The following is a 21,767-nucleotide window of genomic DNA, read 5'->3' on the forward strand; positions in this document are numbered from 1 at the left end:
GTAATTTAATTTTCTATTTTTAATTCCTGCTTGTTTACCTCCCCTGGTGTCAAAGGTACCCGTATTCTACTTTCGGTTTCCAGGGTAACGCCTCCCGGTCGCCGCGCGTGTGTGTCACACCATGTTGTTGCCGCACACCTTTTCCGCAAACACCTAAACATCTGCGCTTCCCGTTTGAACCTGTGCATGTCTCTGACCGACTTTTCTCCGTCAAATGAGGGGCTACCGGCTGCTTGAAGTTGTGATAGCGACTCTCGGCGCACTCGTCTTTCCTGCGTGTTGCCACAATGTGAGCTCGGACGAAACGACGCGGAATAACTCCGCGGTTGACTTCGACTCGTTCAGAGCGAAGTTTCACCGCGTCTACGACTTCAGCAGCGACGAGTACAGCCGTCGGCATCTGTATTATCAGGTAGGTAAGGCAGAAAAAAAAGCAAGAGAATTACTTTAGGGACGAACTTTAAAACTATTCAACGACAAAACGGCGGCGTACGTCAGTGCAGGCCACGCCCACTTACGTAGAGGACGGAAGTGTTTTAAAAAAAAAACTGGTCGAAAATATTAAATGTTTATAAATTGTATATCTTATTTCACCTTGATATGCAATGTCAGTAATTTTTAGGAAACACGAAACAATTAAAAAAGCACAATAACTTCTATTATAACTTGTGAATTCAACACATAAAATCGTCCTTAGATAAAGATGAATTTATGAGCAATAGATCATACAGTGAGTTCTACTGTTAAAACACTTACTGATATAAACATGATGGCAAACGTAAAGTAAATATTACTGGCCTGTTTGACTGCTGTTTTTTTGCCAGATTAAAATACTGTCTGTTACTCTGTATTCAGCAATAACTGCATATTTTGTTTGTACATTTTAAATCTGCAAAGTCAGTACCAGCTGTAGGTGTCATATAAATGCATATGCATAATTGCTATAAATACAGTGGAGTTCCTATGGTAATTAGAGGACATGGTAATGATCACATGCAATCACAAGCACAGTAGTTGAGTATGTGTAATTAGTCCCTTTTGAAGCAGAGGTAATACGCCAATATTTGTAAGTAGACAACTTGTGGGTTTTATTGCAGGCTCGAAGCAAACAAAAAAATGAACATGAGATTTCTCTGTATATATTTTTTATATTAGAAAAAAAAGTCCTTTATCCTCTTCACAAAATTATTTAACTGTTTCACACAATAATTTTTACTTAAACAACTCATTCTTGTGACCAGAGTTGCCAACATTTTGCAGACTTTTAAGACACCACACCTGATTTGTTGTTTATGTTGTTACAGAATGCCACCGAGCGACATACGTACCTGAACACGTTTTCTACAGGACCACAGGCTGCCAAGTACGGCATCAACCAGTTCTCTGACCTCTCACAGAAGGAATTCAGGGGTAGGTTGCAACTTTTTCAGTATCGTGCAGGTTTGCAGACAGGAATTAATTCATTTGCACCACACAGTCACGTCACACATTGACCTATTTATGGTAACACATAAGTCAAGTCACTGTTGTTTTTACAGCACATTTAAAAAAACAGCCATTGAGCCAAAGTGCTTTCCAGTAGAGAAACAAGTTTGGCATTATGAATTTACCTAATGAATTTAAATCTTGAGGTTGAGACCGTTGAGAATTATTAATGATGTGAATTTATTTGAGTAATTTAAATATTTCAAATGAAACCATTTAAAATTATACAAGTTTACCTGACAACTTTAAATATCAATGCTAACAGCCTACAGTAATATTAATTATTAAATACATTTAAAACTAACATTAAGGCCCTACAAAAATATACAATAAAAAACAACAACAAATCCAAAGATTTACTGTGAGTGGCGCATTTGTGACAGTGGAGAGGAATAATCCCCTTTGAACAGGAAGAAACCTACAACAAAACCAGGCTTAGGGAGGGTGACCATGGTCTGCCTCGAACAGTTGGGGTGAGGATAAAGGGGACAGAAAAAATGATAGCGACAAACTGACAACAAATAAGAGAACATCAACAGTGAACCGACCGGACCTGGACAAGTAGACCGCAAATTAGACCTGTGCAGCTCCAGAGCCAGAAGTACCTGCAGGGAGAGGGAGAGAGGACATAAAGGACAACACAGAAACTAGATTAGAAAGATGAGACGAAGTTAATAGGTTGGAATAGCATTTAATAGAATAGAAACCTGTGGAGGAAATGACAAGAATGAACACATGTGGAGGCAGGATAGCTGAGGTAAAGCACACTGACCTGATCAAAATGAGAAGGTTTAACTATAATACTGAAAGAGTGAAGGAGAAAACTGAGTGAAAACAGCAAAACAGCAGGGCGATGAAAAGAAACTAAGAGTGGACATGACGAGGGCAGCGCCAGGAAAACTGAAAGCAACCAAAAAAAAGTGAGCCTTCAATTTTGATTTGAGATTTCCGATGGTAGGACAGGATTTAATGTGGATTGGGAGACAAGTGTTTTAGAACTTGGGTGCAGTAACCAAAAAGCCCTGTTGTCTTTGGTTTTGCAGTGTGAATGAGGAACAGAGAGGAGTAACTGTGAGGATTTCCTAAGAGGACAGAAAACAGAAGTAACATCGGGAATGTATTGTGTAGCTAAACGGTGAAGGGCTTTATAATCTAACAGTAAAATGTTCAGCTCAATTCTCTATTTCACTGAAATACAATGCAAATGAGCTGGAACCAGGGTGATGTGCTGTCTGTTCTTTGTACCAGTTAAAAGTGTGGCAGCTGAGCTGGCATCACATTACAACGTGATAGTGTATTAAACAGCTTACTAAACTTTTGTGTAATTTCACTCAAATGCTGTTTTGATCTTGTACAAAAAAAAGGTACAACAAAAAATAAAACAAACAAACAAAATCTGTGTCCGACGGCTGCTGCGGTTCTTTACTGTAAAACATTTGATAAGATTGATAAGAAAACAACAAAGTTACAGACATGTTCTACTGGTCCAGATTGTGTTTAAACCACAACTGTTTATACTGCCTTTTGACGTTGGCATGGGATGCATGAAGATTTGGGACAAATGTTTTTACATTTGTGATAATCATCACTACTTCAATATGATAAATGTAGAACAACATTACAGGATGAACAAATAAGCAGATTCACTCACCGCAGTTGCAGCTCCACAATGGTGGACAAAAATCAGAAAGCCTGATAAGAGCGATCAATAGAGAAAATACTTCAGGAAAGATTGAAGACTGAATGATGAGGCTGTAAACCTTTAGATTGATTGATTATATGAATGAAGTCATTGTTTACTAAATGTTGGAAATTTGTATGGACTTGAACAGTCAAATAAATTGTTTTTATTATTATTGTTATTATTATTATTATTATTATTATTATTATTATTATTATTATTATTATTATTATTATTATATGGAACTAGTCCTACTAAAAGTGCTTTACCATTAATCAAAATAATCAAACATAACTGCTGTGGATCAGTGTGTTTACATCGCATCCAAAATCAGGCCAGTACTCATGGGCTCATGGTCCAAAGCTGGCCTGAATATGGATAAATGTGCCATTTCTTGACCAAAACCAGGCCAAACCCATACACACAAAGCCTTGGGAAATTTTGCAACCATTACTGCTCTTGCCTGCTACTCAGCGTGCTGGTTCTCATCCTGATTGCACTGGCTACGTGGCTGTTGACTCAACAGTATGATGTTTGATAGGAACTTTACATTTTTGTTGAATTGAAGAGATTTTAATCTTATTAGTGTGATTTAGAAGGTTTATACTTTGAATAGAATCCATGGTGTGACATTTTTCAGAGAAGCGGAAAACATTTAGATTGCTCATCGTAGACTGCGCGCAGTATATCACAGCTCGATTAACATCGAAGTGATTAGTTTCCTCAAGTATTTAATAAGAGAAATGTCTGGTGTGTGAAGATTCTTAAAATAACATCTATTCAGATGTGAAGGCCTGACAGTCTGAATATCTGACAGATCAGCAATGAAAGCTGTTGTCTGTGTGTTTAACTGTTTATAAATGTGTACAGGGTATTTATGTGGTTTGAGAGTGACGAGTCTCCTTAGCTGATTTATATGCAAGCTGATATGATGCTGATTTTCATGAGTAAAATGGAGGCTGACTGTTGAAACCAGAATTTGTTAGTGTTAAAACGAAACCTGGGGGAATTTTGGCACCAAAATATCGCCAGCTTGTCTAAATCAGCATGATCATGGGTACAGAGAAATAGTGACTTGATACAGTCTGAGACCATCAGATAATTTCATCCACCCAGTTTAATAATTCAAGTCTTTTAGCCCAAAAACTAGAGAATTGATCTAGCTGTGATCTGACCACAGACAGACACATCATTTTCTGCTTTTGTTTCTTTGTAAGAATGTGTTTTCTTCATCTGTATCTGTGCAGCTACATTGCATCTAGAAGTGTCACATTTCAGATGTTTCTCATTCACGTGTGTCAAACACATGAAGCCCTCAGTGTGAAACATGAAAGGCTGCACTGCATTCCCTCTTTTGAATATGAAGAACAAAATCACAGCATGAGCTGTTGAGAATCCACCTGATGTATGTTTGAACTCCTCCAACCAGAATTTGTCAGGGTTGAAATGAAACCTGGGACAGTTGTCGCAGTTGTCACAAAAAGTGTTTCCTTGTCTGAATCAGCTTTAGTGTGGAGGACGCAAACATAGAGGCACAGAAATAGGGACTGGATACCGTCTGGGATCCTTCAAATATTTTAATCCATTCAGTTCTTTTAGGGCACATTTTTCCTCATTTAATGGTGTTCGTTTTTGCAGAAATACCAAAAAACAGGTCTGTTTCATTTGAACAGTCAAAACATCCCCATATAACCTATAAGAAATGAAAAGTTCTGCAATCCTGGTACCCAGACATATAAAAATTGGAAGGGTTGATTGATTTTAGTCGTCTAAAACGGTCTGTAATGTTGTTCTTAAAGCTTAGCAAAGTGGTCAAAATGTACAATTTATTTAGTCATTACCTTTATTTCTCTGGTTGGTTCAACGTCCATAAACCTTTTTCTAATTTATGAGTAATGAAACATAAAAGGCACACGATCAGACTGTATCAATGATATAGAATAATAATGCTTGTACTAAATTACTATAGATATTTTCACATTTTATGAGAAATCACAATATTTCTCCTCAAATCTTTGTCTTTAATCTTTCCCTGTTTTATTTGCCTTTGTGGGAATTTTAACATGCTGCATGCACTTGTTCTTAATTTGTTCAGTGGAATGTCTTAGCTCAGTGTCTTACCTCTTGGATGGCTGGTACTGAATCTGCAGAGTCATTGTTTACATGCAGCTTTATATCCAGGGATGACTTTGAACTGTCTATCTCTTATCCACAGATCTTTACCTGCGAGCAATCCATGATCGAGCTCCTCTCTTCTCTGGCCTGAGTATAAAGCAGCTCCCAGCCAAATTTGACTGGAGGGACAAATCAGTGGTGGCACCGGTCCAAGACCAACTATCAGTACGGTTTACACACACAAGTAATAGACATACTGTATCGGTAGGAGATTATTTGCATGCACCTGAGTTACACACACACACAAATAAAATTCAACAAATAATTTAAATATTAACAAATAAAGAAAATCAAAAGGGCGCCCATATGAGCCACAAATCCTCACCAGCAATACAGCGAAAATGATGAAGTTGGTGCTTGATAGTTGTGTCCTTGCTTTTTATTTTTTAATAGATGTAAAATGTGTGATTTCCAGTGAGAAGTATTTCCATGCACCATCCATAAGGATGCACATCCATTTATTTAAGATGCTTTAGGACGTATAAAAACACTGTTTTTATAATTGATTTGTGACTGATATCGGTTTTCCACAAGGAATGTTCCATCCCCTGGAAAGGTATACATAGAATTCCATTTACTCCATCTGCCTCATGGAAAAATGTAAGAATCTATGGGTATGGAAATAATTTTCATTCATTCTCGGTGTGTGTACACCAGAGGCTTCTTGTTTCTTACAAAACACTTAACAGCTTGAGTTGCATTGTGGTCCATGACTTCCAGACTAGTTGTGATTACACACAACCTTGGTTGTGTTTTCAAAACTGAGATTTCAGGTAAGCACAGAGAGACTTCTCCCTCCAGCAGATCAATTTGGAAACAGTTTGTCTTGTGTTGAACTGAAGGTCAAACATTCAAGTGAGGCAGTAATGAACAAAACACATGTTTTAGTGTTGGGGAGTTGTGATAATGGCAAAGGAGACGCAGGGAAACAATGACAAATTAAGTCTTTGTGAGTGTAGTTCAGGGAGCGGATTAGATCTGGGGGTAGAGAAGGGACAGGGTTAGTGAGATGGAGTTGTTGCCTGTCCTCAGTGAAGCTCACTTTTTGCTCTTTTTGTCCTTTATCTCCTCAGTCAGTCAATTTGCTGCAGGGGATGATGTTGTCACTGTAAAACTGTTGTCCTAGGGGAGAGACATAACCCATACAGGAAAACGGCAGCATGATACCATAATTTACTCTCTTGAATTCAGGTAAAGTTTAGCTCCAGGGAGAGTCTGTAAATGACCACACTCACCTACCACTCAGCTCTGCTGCAGTTTTTCTGCACACATTTCTTTTTGTTTGGCTCTGTGTGTGTAGAGCTTGGTTGGCTCAGTTTCTAAAACGCATCAATGGATAGACAGAAAGTAAAATGCATTACCCTGCACAAAGACCCATAATATCAAACCACTAACCTCCTATAAATTTGTCTTGATCCGGTTTCTCCTTCTCTTGATTCCACATTTATGACTTGAGTGCATTTCATTGCTTTAGAGAAGGGAGCAGATGGCTCTAATATTTTGTATACTCAGCGCATACTTAGCTCCAGTCCAAGCAATAATGACTGATTTTGCTGTCAGTATTGATTTTAAGCTGTGGCACCATATTGAGCAACAAAAATATTGAATTTTTACACATTGATAGTTCAGGTTTTCATTACATTTATGGGAATTTATGCTGAGCAAGGGAGATTATTGTAGTGCAATACTGTTTGGAGAAACAAATTTGTCCGTGCAAATGTTAAACATGAAAAAAAATTAGTTGTTTACATAATGTAGTGCAGAATATGTCGCCTCTCCTCCTGCCCCCTGCCAGAGAAGAGTTTTTCAGGAAGGTAATCTGTAAGATATCTGAAGCGTGAAACACCTTAACATTGCAAAAGGTCCTTCCACTTAATGCCCGAGCACATTAACTGAAGCAGGAATACAGTTTTCCTCAAGACAGTACACCTGAAGTTTTTCTGTCAGTAGATGGCAGCAGAAAACAATTAGTCACAGTTCACTCAGACTGGCCAGATCGCCTCACCTGTTCTACCACGGACGGCGTCCACATCGCTGAAATCAAGCAGTGTTTAAAAACCCAAGATTGGCTTCTAAGCTCAAATGACACGAGTTAAATCTAACCCAAAATCTTCTGTTGAACTTGTATCTAAATTTTGTGTTTATCTAATAATCAGGGTAGAGTGGGTCTATTTGAGGATGAATGATCTGTCCTTGTGCAACCCCGCTACACGGATCAATGCTGAAACTTCATTTCCATAATTCAATGTAAAATAAGTCTTTGCCCTGCTGAAGTGTCCTTGAGGAAAACATAAAATTCTCTGTAGATGGAGATAAGCAAAAAAAAATTAAAATAAATAAATAAATATTTGTGTATAAATTTCCTTCTGGGCTCTGTATGATGTGACTAGATTTTTGTTTTGGATCTGAATCATGTTCCAGCATTTTCTTGTCTGTCTTATTGCTGTAATTGTACCTTTACAGTGTGGCAGTTGTTGGGCATTTAGTGTGGTTGGTGCCATACAGTCTGTCCAGGCTATAGGAGGCTCGCAGCTGGAGAGGCTCAGTGTGCAGCAGATTGTGGACTGCTGCTTCCAAAATGAAGGCTGCGATGGAGGATCCACAACGAAGGCTCTGAAGTGGTTACAACAGGTATGTTGATATTTTTACGTAGCTTTAGGAGATCCTCAGGTCTTGTAAAAGATGCTTTCAAAATAGTTTGCAGTGAGTAGAAGAATAGGAATAAACCTCCCAATACTTGCCCAAAAAAAATGCACTCACTATTTCTGTTACTAAAGCAACTGTTTAAAGACGAGGAGACCTGTGTGGAGATGAGAGCAATGTGTTTCACTTTTTAGCTTTTTAAGCATTAAGTATTATTGTTGAGAGATGTGTAGTGACAGGAAGCAATGAGCAATCAAAGTGTTGTTCCCTGTAGTCAGATATCAATGATATATTTCCTAAATAAGTGGAGATGCTGCAATTAGATAACCTATTCACTATTTTCTCTCTAGACTCGTATGAAGTTGGTGACTCAGTCAGAGTACCCCTACAAGGCCAAGACAGGAATCTGCCATTTTTTCTCCCCGTCACACGGAGGTGTTGCTGTCAAGAACTTCACTGCACAGGACTTCAGGTAAAAGACATATTTTTGCAAGTTACCTGTAAGTGATAAAGGGTAAAAATTAACATTGTATTCCAGGAAAAGCTCAAGGAATTTTATTGTGGTTTTCACAAAGTATCAAGGACAGAGAGGAGGGGGTGTGAGATTGGCCCTGTGCAACCACAGACTGCAGTGTTTACTATGTCAACAGACATGGATAGCTCAGTAGCACAGAGGTTCTTGACTCTGGGTCAGTTGTTTTGGCCCAAAGGTTACCTTGAGTTAAAGTGAATCCAATCTTTCTTATTTAATATTGAACAGAACTGGGACTCACCCTCATGCATATGTGATGTTTGTTATTTTTTATTATTAGGTCAATATTGTTGTGGTGTTCTCAGAGCTGGGATCAAAGTCCTCCGTCAGAGTTGATGGAGTTCGGATTTTGATGGAGTAGACTTAACATGGCTTCAAAGTTTATCTCTCAGATTTTTTTTGTATGATTCCTTTCCTTAAAAACAAATTGTTTCAGATATCCTTTACCATACCGTGTTTTCTTTACATTCTACCGTATCAGTGTAATCATTTTAACTGATTGTTTCTAATCCCATTTCCAAGTGCCGACACTTTGCTGCTCACTCTCTGCTTTGCTGACAATATTCTTCCGATGGCCTCATGTTTTGCTGCCGAAAAATTATGGGCAGCGACTCCTGAATAATTATATGGCACTCCAACTTTAATTTGTGAAAGACACAGAGGGCTACAAGCATATTTACTTAATACTGTTATTACATCTAAGTACTATGCAAGTGTGGCCTCAGACAGCACAAGCTTCTTTTACCACGGACCAAGAGAATACTAACACCCTGCAAATTAGCACCAACAAGACTACCAAGAAACATAAGGGCTGTCTTGCCTGGCGAGGAATCTGAAAGTAGCAGTCATCTCTGAAATTCTCTTGGTGCAAAGAAGAATAAATCACTTGCTAGGGAGACGGTAGAGCGAGTGACAGCCAGAGCCCAGTGCTGGGAGATTTGTGATGCCACTAGCTGGCCTGCACTACCATCCAGGCAGGGTGCCTTATCAACCTGTGCTTAGTAGGACACAGCCATTCAGAAAGGAGAGTTAAAGCATTTTATGTTTAGACCAGATTTGCACTGCTGCTGCTGCAGAACCCTGAATCTCGATCAGATGACCTGGGTAACCTCTCATCCTCAAACAGCAGTGTAAGGACTGAGAGTAGCTATGAAAGCAAAAGCCCCCAGGGAAAACTAGGCTTCAAACTCTGATTATAGAATTTTTTTTTGCTACTAAACGTGTAAAAGGCATAAGCATTGAAAACACCAAAATTACTACTTTCCAAAGAATGTGGTCTGTGACACGGCAAAGAAATCACCAACCTAGCACCAAGCTGCGAAAAACATTATAGTACACATGGAGACCAATGACACTGTGGAACAACAATCAGAACTTCTGAAATAGGACTTTATTGATCTATTGAACTCACTCTGGTTCCCTCATACTTATCAGTGGCCTTCTACCACCAGTCAGGGGGCTACTCAAGAGATTTGGCAGATTGTCAGATTGTCTGTCATCTTTTTAGGGTTGATGGAATTTACCTTTACAAGTCCAAAATAAAATGGTTTATCTCCTTTTTTTTCTCTCTCTCTCTCTAAATGCCTCATCGCCTTTCTGCTCGTGCTGCAAACGATAGGAGGAATTAAACAGCAACAAGACATAACACGGCACACAAAAAAAATCCTTGAAGGAGAGTCACCCCAACCCCTACCTGAGGAGCGTTTAAAACACGACGGATCGCACAGCCGAGATAGTCTGTCTGCACTCTGTATGCTGACTGCCACTTCTGAGAATTCACTTTCTTCATTTTCATATCAAAAATATAGCAGGAACTAGAGGTCTCATGCCCATACAAGATGTAAAGAAAATCAGTGATGCCTTTATTTCCAGCAGAGTGGACTACTGCAAATGCGTCTTCTCTGGTCTAAAGACTGTGAGACAACTTGTTCGAAAAGCTGCTGCTAGGCTTGTAACAGGAGGTTGCCACTTGAGGTTAGTTTTTAAATCTTTCCGCTGGCTCCAGTTACATTTTAAAGTGCTGCTTTTTTATAAATCACTCGGTAATTTAGGGCTAAAATACATCTAAGAATGAGACCCTTAGGAAGCAGTGCTTTGAGTTAGAATCAACATGCTGAAGCTGCTTTTTACTGCTTCATTACATACGGATGAAAACAACTTCCTGATGATATGAAATGTGACCCAACATTAACCAATTTTCAGACTAAATTTAAAATGCTGATGTTCCTCTGTGCCTTTGATATATTGGTTTGTTTACCGCACTTTATTTTTCTTGTTGCATTAAGGGCAGTTTATAGCTTATTACTGCACTGTAGCTGCACTTACACTGTATTTCGGGTCTTATTGTTCTTGTTCATTTTGTATTTTACATTTCATTATGCTTTTTATTTGACATTACCTGATTGTTTGAAATCTCATTCTCTTCTATTTTAGAGGTTTGTATCCTGGTATTTTGTTAATTCTTTAATGCTTTTCTTTGCACTTTAAATTGCTTCTGACTTTGACGTGCACCACAAAAAATAAAACAAATTTGCTATTTGTTAAACAGACATTAAAAGTAAAGCAAAGTAAATTGGAGTTTCAGACTGAGACACTGTCAGTTTGAAGGTACTACTTAAATTCCTGCTCCGTTCTTATCCACAGTTTGATCTGCTGTATCCAGTGTTTTCCTTCTGACCTGCCCCTGTCTTCTGAAAGGTCACAGTTCTGGGTCATTGAGTCCATCAAGCTGCTGGAGTTGTATGTCTTTACAGGGTGGAGACTTGGAGGAGTCTTAAACTGATGGTTAAACCAGATCTGTACTGCTGCATAGCAAAAAACAAAAACGCCATCATAAAGTTCCAGCTACATGAAATATCACCTCTCACCGAATGGAGAGGCACATGGCTTTACACAGTATAGATTTTCCACAGATATAGGTTCCAAGGACCATATGAAAGAAGCCTGGCAGAGCAGGGCATCACGGATATCCCCAGTGGGAATGATTTGGCAGAAGGACAAGATGGAGTGACACAGGGGGCCTGCATGTGTGCAGCAGAGAATGAACAGATGAAAAATCGTGCTGTTCTTTGTCCTAGACTGACTGTATTAACGAGATAAGGGGGAAGACAGAGAGGGAAAAAATACAAAAATAGATCAAATAATTTGATTGTGAAATGTTGCACTAATATTTCCCAGAATCTTACTTGAAGAGTAAGATATTGCTCAACCCACGGACATTACAGTATTCACCAGCCACAGCCTTAAAGCCACTGACAGGCAGCGTGACTGATATTGATCATCTCTTTACAATGCCATGTTGTGCGAGGAATCCTTGGTTCCTGGCATTCACGTAGATACACTTTGACACATTTAAACATTGTTGCAAGTTACGCACACATCCCCTTGGCAACAGCATCCTCCAATGAAAGCAAAAACTCCTCAGGAATGGCTCAAGGCCACGACAAATAGCCCAAGATGCAGACCCAGGCCTCTAAACTGCCCAGATCACAGTGTGATCAAGCATATACGAGATGCACTGCTGCAAGGCTGATCCACAGAGGTGCCACCCTGCAACCCACAGGGCCCAAAGGATCTGCTGCCAACAATCCAGTGCCAGACACCACAGGGCACCCCCAGAGGTCTTGTGTTCATGCCCCAATGTTTCAGAACTGTTTTGGCAGCAAGGAACTGGGGGTGGGAGGGGGAGACCTAGACAATTTTACAACGATGGTTTCAGCATTGTAGTGGATCATTGTAGTATATGTGATAAAGCAGTTCAACCTCAAGGTTAAACGTATGTGTTATTTGTCCTCAGTGGTCAAGAGGAGGCAATGATGGGTCAGCTTGTGGAGCACGGTCCTTTGGCTGCGATCGTGGATGCCGTCAGCTGGCAGGATTACCTGGGTGGCATCATCCAGCACCACTGCTCCAGCCGATGGTCGAACCACGCTGTCCTGATTGTCGGATACGACACTACTGGTACATGCTGCCACTCCACTTATGCAAGAGGGAAAAGGACTTTTATATTTAACTCGATCTAATATTCACTGTTGTAGGTCAATAAAGTTTTGTATTCCTAGGGACTGTGGAAGTAATTTAAAACTGCACTAGGCAAGATTTAAAGGTACTAAAAATATGCCTGTCCTAATCAGCCTTAATCACAAATTGCTGCTGCGACAGGAGTGTCAGCCCACCTAAGTGTTAAAACAAAGACAGACGGAGTGAAGAATATTAAGCAATTTAGTTCATGCTGATTCCCTAAAATTATGTCTAAATATATATTTATATCAAGTGAAATAACATAGTGAGGCTGTTTCACATGTTTCTTGTGACACTGAATTCATCTTCATTATATAATTTACCTAATAATGTGGTAATGTGTCTGATTCAAACTAACCTCTCTGGCAAAGTGAAGAATTGAAAGAATACCCAATTTAGTTTTTATTTCACCTTGTCCACCCTGTCTGTCCTGTTTCGTACACTGTGTCCAGAGCTCGAGATGGTAAACACAGTTTACACCATGTTCCAGAACTTCTGTTTATTCAGAAGGTGCATCGATTGTTGTGTCCCAGTTTTGAAACAAGAAATCAGTGTGTGAACGTGTTTAAAATTTAAGGGTGGACAATAGTTTTGTTATTAGTACGTGATATCAGTTATCGCGCAGTTTACTTCTTGACGTAGATTGTCCGCAGCGGTGTTTTATATTTCTTGCCATCAATTATTTCACACACACTTGTGTTTTCATGGTATTACACAAGGATATGGGTGATTATGTAACAGTCTGAAGTGGCCACAGCTGCAGTGCACACACACACAACCAGTGCCCCTCTACCCTGTTAATAATTCAATGTTGAAATGCATGTTGTCTGTCTTAGGGGATATTCCATACTGGATTGTGCAAAACTCCTGGGGAACGAGATGGGGGAACGAGGGTTATGTTTATATAAAAATCGGTGGCAACATCTGTGGTGAGTTTGAACTTTGCCTCGTGGCATTTTATACATATATACACACACATGTCCTGCTGTGTCCGGTATCCCCTCAGGGATTAATATTGCATCTCTCTTTTGTCCTCTCCTAGGTATTGCAGATTCTGTGGCAGCTGTTTTTCTTTGACAACACTACGTACATTTTTTTTGTCTGAGCCGTTCTATGTGGGTGTCAAGTGACACCAGTGCCAAAATTGAAATCATTCCTCTGTTTTAATTTAAGTTTCACTTTAAATAATGTTTTGTTGTAATAATGCAACCATTTTGTAAGACTGAAACAAAATAAATCGCCTCATATGTTGGAAAGTGTTGGATTATAACAGAACAATAAAACACCTACACACCACTGTCACAATACGAATAGTTTTACTGTACAAAATATGCATCGTATTATAATACACAAGGTAGATACATGTGGGTAATACGACTTGTACATTTATCAATACAGAGACACAATCATCACTGCATAAATACACAATACAATTGCATATATATACTGTATATAATACAATACAAAACATATCCATAACAGCGACATCACTAATAATATGTACAATTTTCTATGGTTCATATTTTGTAGTGTCACATTTATGCTTTGCAAATGGCTCCGTTGTAGATATTGACATTGACGTGACTGAGGTTTGCTGTCATTTTATGTATCTAAGCCACATCTCAGTAGTCGGAAACGGCTCCTGTTGTGACACCTTCCCCATGCTGACATGAAAGACAAAACCCTTCGTCACTATCAGCGTTGTCCCCGTGCGCAAGGTTTGATCACAGCTCTCACTGATCCATTTTCTGTCAGGTCAGTCTAAGTTAATTTATGCAATTTTTATTGAGAAAACATCCAAGCGGCTCTTATCAAGGAGCCATCTGCAGCACTGTGTGACTCACAGTCAAGATAAAAGCAAAATAGTCTAATATGGCTATTTGATTTATTTGTTGTCAGACATTGCATAACAGGCTCCGCAGCCCGACTTATTTGCTGCATTTTTGTTTCCTGTGTCTGCTAAACATTAGAATATACACACTTACTTATTATTTTACATTTGTTATGTTTCTGTATTTACATGCCAGAATACTAATACATCCTGAAATGCCATCAGGGAAAAAAACAAACAAAAAAAAAAGGTCTCTCCCTCGTGCATATTCGAGGGTTTTTCCTCTCTCTGTGTTATCTGTCAAACTAACATCATGTTTTTAACTGGTATAACACATCAAATTAAATTGTGCCCTGTTCCAAAAATGTCATCTTACTGTGTTTTTAAACTGTATCTTCATCACAGGGTTTGAGTAGAATAGGTTATATTTAAGACTGGCCTGATTAATGAGGAAATTCTTCTGTGCATAGACTTTTCGGATGCATCGGCTGGATGTCATGCATCAGATTGAAACATCAACAAAATGAGTTCCTTTGATGGCTTGCACTTCACCTACGCATCTGTCACTGAAACTTATCAGCTGTGCAAATGATCCACTTTGGTGTAATCCGTTACAGTGAAAGGAAGCCGGGGCGGATGACAGAGACGCGCTCTAGTCTGAGTCCTCGCTGCTGCAGTAGGAGCTGTCGCAGCACTCGGCCATGTAGAGGAAGGTGTGGACGTTGGGGTTCAGCTTGGGCACCCAGTGGCGAGGCACCAGGAATGTTGCCAGGTTGAACAGATCCACAAAGACTTTGTAGCGGTCACTAAATGGGGGAAAAAAAACCAGACAGATTTATGTAGTTTGTATACTAGAAGATCCATTTCAAAGTCTATTATCTGAGGAACAAAAGCTAACTTGAATTGCTGCTCACATTTCACCGTTTGTCACTTTGAAATTACTTTAACTAAATACATCGTCGAATATATTGTCACTCTGCATTTCAGGAGGAAGTGACCGGTGTGACAGGTCAATTTAGATAAGCAGAGGAGCACTGTCCTGGCCTTATCTAAATTGACTCTGAAGTGTTTGCAGTGTAAAGTGCATAATCACAGGATTAAAGTTAAAGTTTACATGACACAGTACCTGACAGTGGATCTCAGGTAGTGGTAGCCAGATGAGCCCCCGGTGCCAGCTTTGCTGCCAATCATACGATGCACCATGCACACGTGGTTGTCTATAAAAAAAAGATAAGACAGAAATATCCATTGTGATACGAGCAGTGCTTTGGCTCTGCATGTTTCATTTGGGCTATAAACTCTTTTGACATAAGTCAGGAATAAGTCAGTTTTATTTCATGGGAATAGGTTGGATTGATGAGCAGGCGTAGAAGATGTTAAAAGATTCCTCTGCCTCTTGGGTTGTAACCTAACTTTAGAGTTTAGTAACTTTGTTAACTCCCTTGTTAGTCCAGCTTTGCCCTTAGGCAAAATATGAAAGCACTGGTTTCTACTAAAAATTTGCTTTTTTTTCTTCCCAACTTTTCCTTCTCTGCTCTGCTTTTTTTTTGCTCTGAGTATATGCAGCTACTGATAGAGATACTACAATACTTACATCTCCATTTTGTCATGAGAGTGTCAATATCCATGAGGGATGTGAGCAGCTGGAAGGGAACCTGAAACCTCGGCTCTTCCCTTCAAGGTAGGAGAAAAAGGAAATGTATGAAAATCTCTTTGACTGATGTTCATAGAAGTTGTAAAATTAGAGCAGCTGTCTCCTGTTCACAACCGAGCTAACATCTTAAACCCAGTAGTTTTGGATTAATTATCACCTTCCAGTCGCTGTGTGATGATTGGGTCGACTCTCGTGTAGCTTTAATGAGTCTCATGTGACATTGTGTCCTCACTACACAGGCTACCACACCTTTCGGTAAAACTGACAGACATTCTGAGCTTCTAAAAACCACACAGAGTGGTAGTGTTTTACAACTGCTTCAGGTGTCACATGACCCACATGGCTGACAGGGTTTTAGAAAAAAAAAAAAAAAAAAGAAGGCTTGTGATATGGAAATTTTATGTGGATAGAATAAATGAACAGCCCTGCCTTAGGAACTAGCGCTGAGGTGTTCTTAAGCAAGATGTCCCACTGAAGCTGTGTGCAGCATCTCAGGTGTAAAAATGTGTGAATAGGAAACAAATGTAAAAGATACAGTCCCAGCAGAGTTCCACTACATAATTAAAGGTGAAGAAACACTAAAAACTACACATACCTGTAGAAATAGATCATCAGAGCACCTTGCAGAGCCTTGTAAGAGAGCCGCCTCTCACCTTGTTAACAAAAGAGGAAGTATATTACTTTCAAAGGTAAATGGTTTGTCTATTCTGTGTGGTTTTGTGAGCTGGAGTTTAAATGTTAAGGTCCAAGAAGTAATACATCTGACACAACTCTTAATTAAACGCAGGCCGTAGACAAGTATAATGAAGCCTTGACGATTATTACATCTGATTAAACGCTTACCTTTGCTGATGAGGTGGTCGTGACGCTTCTCATCAAACAGGGATGTGAAGATCTCTCTCTGTTTGACCAGCTCAGCCATCAGTTCCTCCTTCTCTTCAGAATCTGGCATTTTCTTTAAAAAAAAAAAAAGGGAAAAAAAAGAAAGAAAAATACCCTTAAATAAAAATACACTCTGTCAATCATCTTAGCACTCAAGGGAAAGCAGCAAAAGTTTGTTCTGAAAGCTGGAGTCATCTCTTACTTCAATTTTCTCCTTCTCCTGATTCAGCCCATCAAATATATTGATTTGCAGCCTTTCCCAGAAATTGAATCCATCCACCTCCAAACCAGGAGTTCTCTCCAGCCACTCCTGAAAGAACATCCCAAGGTTTTATCACATTTATATCCGGAGCAGATGAGCGTATCCAAAGAAAGATAGAACAAAACAGAAATTTAGATATATATACTATCTGTAATTAACTCTGTAAGACAAACCTCAACCAGCTTCAGGAGGGTCGGCTCCTGTTCAGTGGCGAGCAGCATCTCACTGTCAGATCCTTTGAAATTATCTCTGTAGTGGCGTCTGTTGTATGGAACCCTCAGGTTGTCTGGGACCCCGATTTTGTTCTCCAAGAGCCGAAACTGAAGGCTTTGGAAGCCGGAGGCTGGAGCGAGATATTCCCTTCACACACAAACACAAGTGAGCGTAAATGCACACAACCCAGCCAAAGCGCACCATCACCAAGGAGTGCATCTTATAAAACTTTTAGAGCTCAAAAGATAGCCAAAAGTTATTTATATGTTTACCTAAAGTCAAAAAAGTCCAAGGCTGTCATTGTTTCCAAAACGGCAAACTGGTCGACTAGCAGTCTGAAGATCATTACGATCCTGTGGATGCGGGTGTTGACCTTGAGCATGTTGCGTTCATCTCGGACCTTGAGGAATAGCAAATGTAAGGAAATCATTAACATAATTAAAGCTTCAAAGCACATCATTGCACAGGAAAACAGTGCAGTTACTGAGTCAGTTGATATTTTGCATCACTATTTCCTCAACCTAGTGTGCTCCCAGAGGGAATAAAAGAAACTAATACATTACAGCTGTGCCTCTACTTTCAATTCAGAACATCAGCCTGAGTGATGAACACATTTTCATTTTTTTTCTCCCCTGACTGAACGCCAAAGCCAGAATGACTATTGAATATAGCTTCATTTTGAACAGAAAGATCTATCATCATTTTCACTGATGATTTTGTACTCCTCAGTTCGTTTAAATTATTCTGCTTGATTTTACATTTGAAGCAACGTTCAACCCCTAACGCTGACAGTTTACATCTAAAAGCTCTGGATTTAGGGATACCAAACATTTTCCCTCCTTACAATTACATGTCAGATGTATTCTTGAAAGTTTAAAAGATTGTTTTTGGTAAATATGATTCATGTCAAGTTGCTTTTTTGTGTTTTTGAACAAGGCAAAATGAACATTATGGAAGTTTCTGCCACCACAGATGTGTGACTCACATGTCCGCTGATGAAGATCTCTCGCACTGAATCAAGTTCAAACAAAATCTGTTTGAACCACAGTTCATAGGCTGAAATAGAACAAAAAAGGTTTAAGCATTTTGGTATCATTACATTACAAGTTAGACTATCTATCTATCTATCTATCTATCTATCTATCTATCTATCTATCTATCTATCTATCTATCTATCTATCTATCTATCTATCTATCTATTTATCCACCAATTTAATTTAATTAACTCTGAAATCACTTAATGTTAAAGACTGGATGCAAGAACAAAAGCAGCAGTTTTATTTCTGTGAGACAAAGACAAAAAAAGGCTCAAACGATATGAAGCTAAATTTACCTTGATGGGTGACGATGAAGAGATGCTCATCGTGGATCTTGTTCCCTTTTAGTTCACTCTGCAGCACCTGAGCTGACACTACTTTGTCAAGCTGGGGGTTGGAAAGAAAGAAACCATTGACTTAAAAACTTGAATTTTAACAACAAATGCAAATCCCAGTACTTATCTTTCTATTTAAAAAGCCACAAAGATGGCTACATGAGATAGGTGGTGTTCTCTACCTGCAGGTAGTCTCCATAGATGATTCCTCCTTTACTGGCTTTGTTAACCCCTGCCTGAGAGGCATCCTCATCCTCCTCTGTTTTGGGAGGTTTATTTTTGAATAACCTGCAGTGCGAAGAGAGAGAAAGCCTTTAGTTACTTGGTGTTTTCCCGTCATCAGGATAAACTATGCGCTGTACCAGGTCTGCATTTAATGAATGTGAAAAATGAAATAAGAACAGGAGGAAAAAAAACAATCCCTGAGAATTATAGTTTAGACGTGACGACAACTTGAACGTACAAATGCCTCTTCTCAAAATACGGACATCCACTCATGGCTTTATCCAAATCAGTTGCAGCAGAGATGTAATCTTGTTCCTCGACTATTGTTTACTAAAATTGTCGTCAGCACAATACAGGGTTTTTAAAGATTTATCTTGTCCAATCAGTCACGAGCAAATACTCACCATCCGGCCCGCCTCTATTTGTTCCACAAAGTCGTTGTTTATCTTTACCCAGGACTACCTTCTGGACTTTGTGTGACCTGCTCTAAGAACGGTCACAAGGCCTTTTCAAATAATAGAAATGGGAATAAACAAAACTACAAAACCAGACACTAACACATATTACTTTTCTGCAAATTGGCAAATTATTACCAATATCAGATCCTCAGTATGTGAAGATTTGAAACGTGTAATGAGTCACTTGGGACCTTTGTTCCAATAGAACAGAGTAATCAGAACATCTCTGTTTGTATTCTGCTGTCTCAGTCACAGTGTTTACACTCCTGGGTTTGATGTATATGCTGTATGTAAAACATCGAACCTGGTTACATAAGTGTCTCCCTGAGACCAGTGGACTCTTTGCACAGTAGCATCACAGATTAGCTAACAGACTGACTAACAACACTGATATGGCCTTATCTTCTCTTTCTTTTTTTTCTCCAACTTTTCCCCTAAATTAAGTTCATCTATCTATCTATCTATCTATCTATCTATCTATCTATCTATCTATCTATCTATCTATCTATCTATCTATCTATCTATCTATCTATCTATCTANTCTATCTATCTATCTATCTATCTATCTATCTATCTATCTATCTATCTATCTATCTATCTATCTATCTATCTATCTATCTATCTATCTATCTATATGTGTGTGTGTGTGTATGGATGAGAGGTTTGATGCACTAAAAACACACAATTATTATTTTAGAATTGTTGTCATGTAGTTATGTTATATTAGTGTTAACTGTCTGTATTATCTGATTTTTTATTTATCTATTTTAATTTCACCAAAAATCTCATTCAGCATTCGTCATTGGCTACAGAAACATAAACACGATATTTAAGTCATTGTATGTGAAAGTATTCAGGAACGTATCCTCGTGCTTTCTGGAAATCACTGCATAGGTCACTGGACTTATCTGTAAATATTTGCAGTGGGTTAATATTTTATTTACCTCAGTGAACATCATTAGGGATGTGTGGTTTCAAGGTAACCCGGAGTGTACGGACTGTACACAATGTAATCTTAAATACTTTGCTGTGTTGTTTTTCCCTGTAAACTGGACAAATGCGATGTACGTACCTCCAGAGCTGGAGGGCGTTGCTGTCCGTGGCTTGTTGAAAGCGGAACATGTTGTCGTTAGGCCTCTAATTTCACCTGTCACACACATGCGACCATGGGAGCTATTTGTTTCTCTTTGCAATTGGCAAGGTCTGTTGAAAATAATGACCGGCACGGTGCTCGATGGCCGATACCAAAAGGCAAAGTCTTTTCAAAACAACAGTTAACCCAGTTTCATCAGTGTTAAACTCTGAATCCACTCCCTATAAATCTCTCCCACATCATTAGCTTGCTTGTTTTTTTCACCCACACCTTTTCTGAACTTATCAAGTAGAGTCCCATCAGTGTGTGCAACGGTCCTCAGAAGATCAGAGGGATGATAACAAGCAGCTATTTCTGAATTGGGACATGGTACAAGCCCAGCATTATAAGGCTGCGGACTGAACAAGGAGAGCAGAGGCAGCCCCCAAATGCTTTGTTCTTGTTCCCATTTGGCTGCGATGAATAGGATGCTAGTGGAGAGCGGGTACAGTGGCCGACATGCTTAAGACGACACGAGACTATGGCAGTCGACTTTCGAAGCCTTAACAAACCTGTCCATCTCATCGACAGGACGCACGTGTCATCATGGCTTATCTCCAAGGTCTGTGTGAGTCACTGATTAAAAGAAAACAGGGATATGGCCTGTTTTTTATTTCCGAGAGTTGTGTAAAACCCCACATGAAAGTCGAACTGTTTTCCTCAGTCCAAGTCCTTGAACTGTGTCGTTACAGTTTCCTGATGCAACTGTATTTTTTATTTATTTTTTTAAATCAAGGGTCAGCGTGGCCATTAGCTGTGGCTACGTCTCTACATGAATTTCAATCAGACTTTTTGTACTCTTAGACCATCATCCTGAACAAAATCATTATATTTCTGACTGAAGTGTTTTAAAAACAAACATTAACAGTAAGAATCTTCTGGTGTCCGAGCCCCCCTGTTAGGTGGATTATTATTATTTTATTATTAAATACTGTCATAATTTGACAGTTTTTGAAATATGATGATCATTACATTATTATTAGATGTTTTGAGTTCAAAAAATACTTACAGAATCTGATGTACAGATGTGATTAAAAGAAGTGAAATATAATTGTTTTGAGTTTGACCCTCATCTGGAATGACAAAACTGTGTGTTGTCCACAAGTATAATGTCAATAAAGAGTTTAATAGGTAAAAGGTAGCCAGCAAGAGTCCCTAACTATAGATCTACATCATGGGAGTTTTGTGTAAATATTAACAGT

The 21,767-nt window shown here is 39.1% G+C and overlaps 2 protein-coding genes across 2 annotated transcripts; one reads left to right on the forward strand and one right to left on the reverse strand.

Moving 5' to 3' along the window:
- Nucleotides 1–54: 54 nt before the first annotated feature.
- ctso (cathepsin O) lies at nucleotides 55–13,788 on the forward strand. Its single transcript, XM_008279487.1, has 8 exons — nucleotides 55–412; nucleotides 1,305–1,410; nucleotides 5,382–5,506; nucleotides 7,805–7,972; nucleotides 8,335–8,456; nucleotides 12,313–12,476; nucleotides 13,373–13,465; nucleotides 13,579–13,788. The coding sequence occupies exons 1-8, from the start codon at nucleotides 215–217 to the stop codon at nucleotides 13,611–13,613; spliced, it is 1,011 nt and encodes a 336-aa protein (XP_008277709.1). The 5' UTR covers nucleotides 55–214; the 3' UTR covers nucleotides 13,614–13,788.
- A 47-nt stretch (nucleotides 13,789–13,835) lies between these two features.
- On the reverse strand, nucleotides 13,836–20,555 carry tdo2a (tryptophan 2,3-dioxygenase a). The gene is made up of 12 exons (XM_008279492.1): nucleotides 20,506–20,555; nucleotides 18,933–19,038; nucleotides 18,712–18,802; nucleotides 18,364–18,434; nucleotides 17,651–17,778; nucleotides 17,339–17,525; nucleotides 17,106–17,213; nucleotides 16,865–16,976; nucleotides 16,617–16,674; nucleotides 15,962–16,041; nucleotides 15,494–15,584; nucleotides 13,836–15,173 (listed from the first exon to the last, which is right to left on the reverse strand). Exons 1-12 carry the CDS (start codon nucleotides 20,553–20,555, stop codon nucleotides 15,020–15,022), a joined length of 1,236 nt encoding a protein of 411 aa, XP_008277714.1. The 3' UTR covers nucleotides 13,836–15,019.
- Nucleotides 20,556–21,767: the final 1,212 nt, after the last annotated feature.

The sequence above is a fragment of the Stegastes partitus genome, unplaced genomic scaffold (genome assembly GCF_000690725.1).
Source record: "Stegastes partitus isolate 25-593 unplaced genomic scaffold, Stegastes_partitus-1.0.2 Scaffold160, whole genome shotgun sequence".
NCBI classification, from domain to species: Eukaryota; Metazoa; Chordata; class Actinopteri; family Pomacentridae; genus Stegastes; species Stegastes partitus.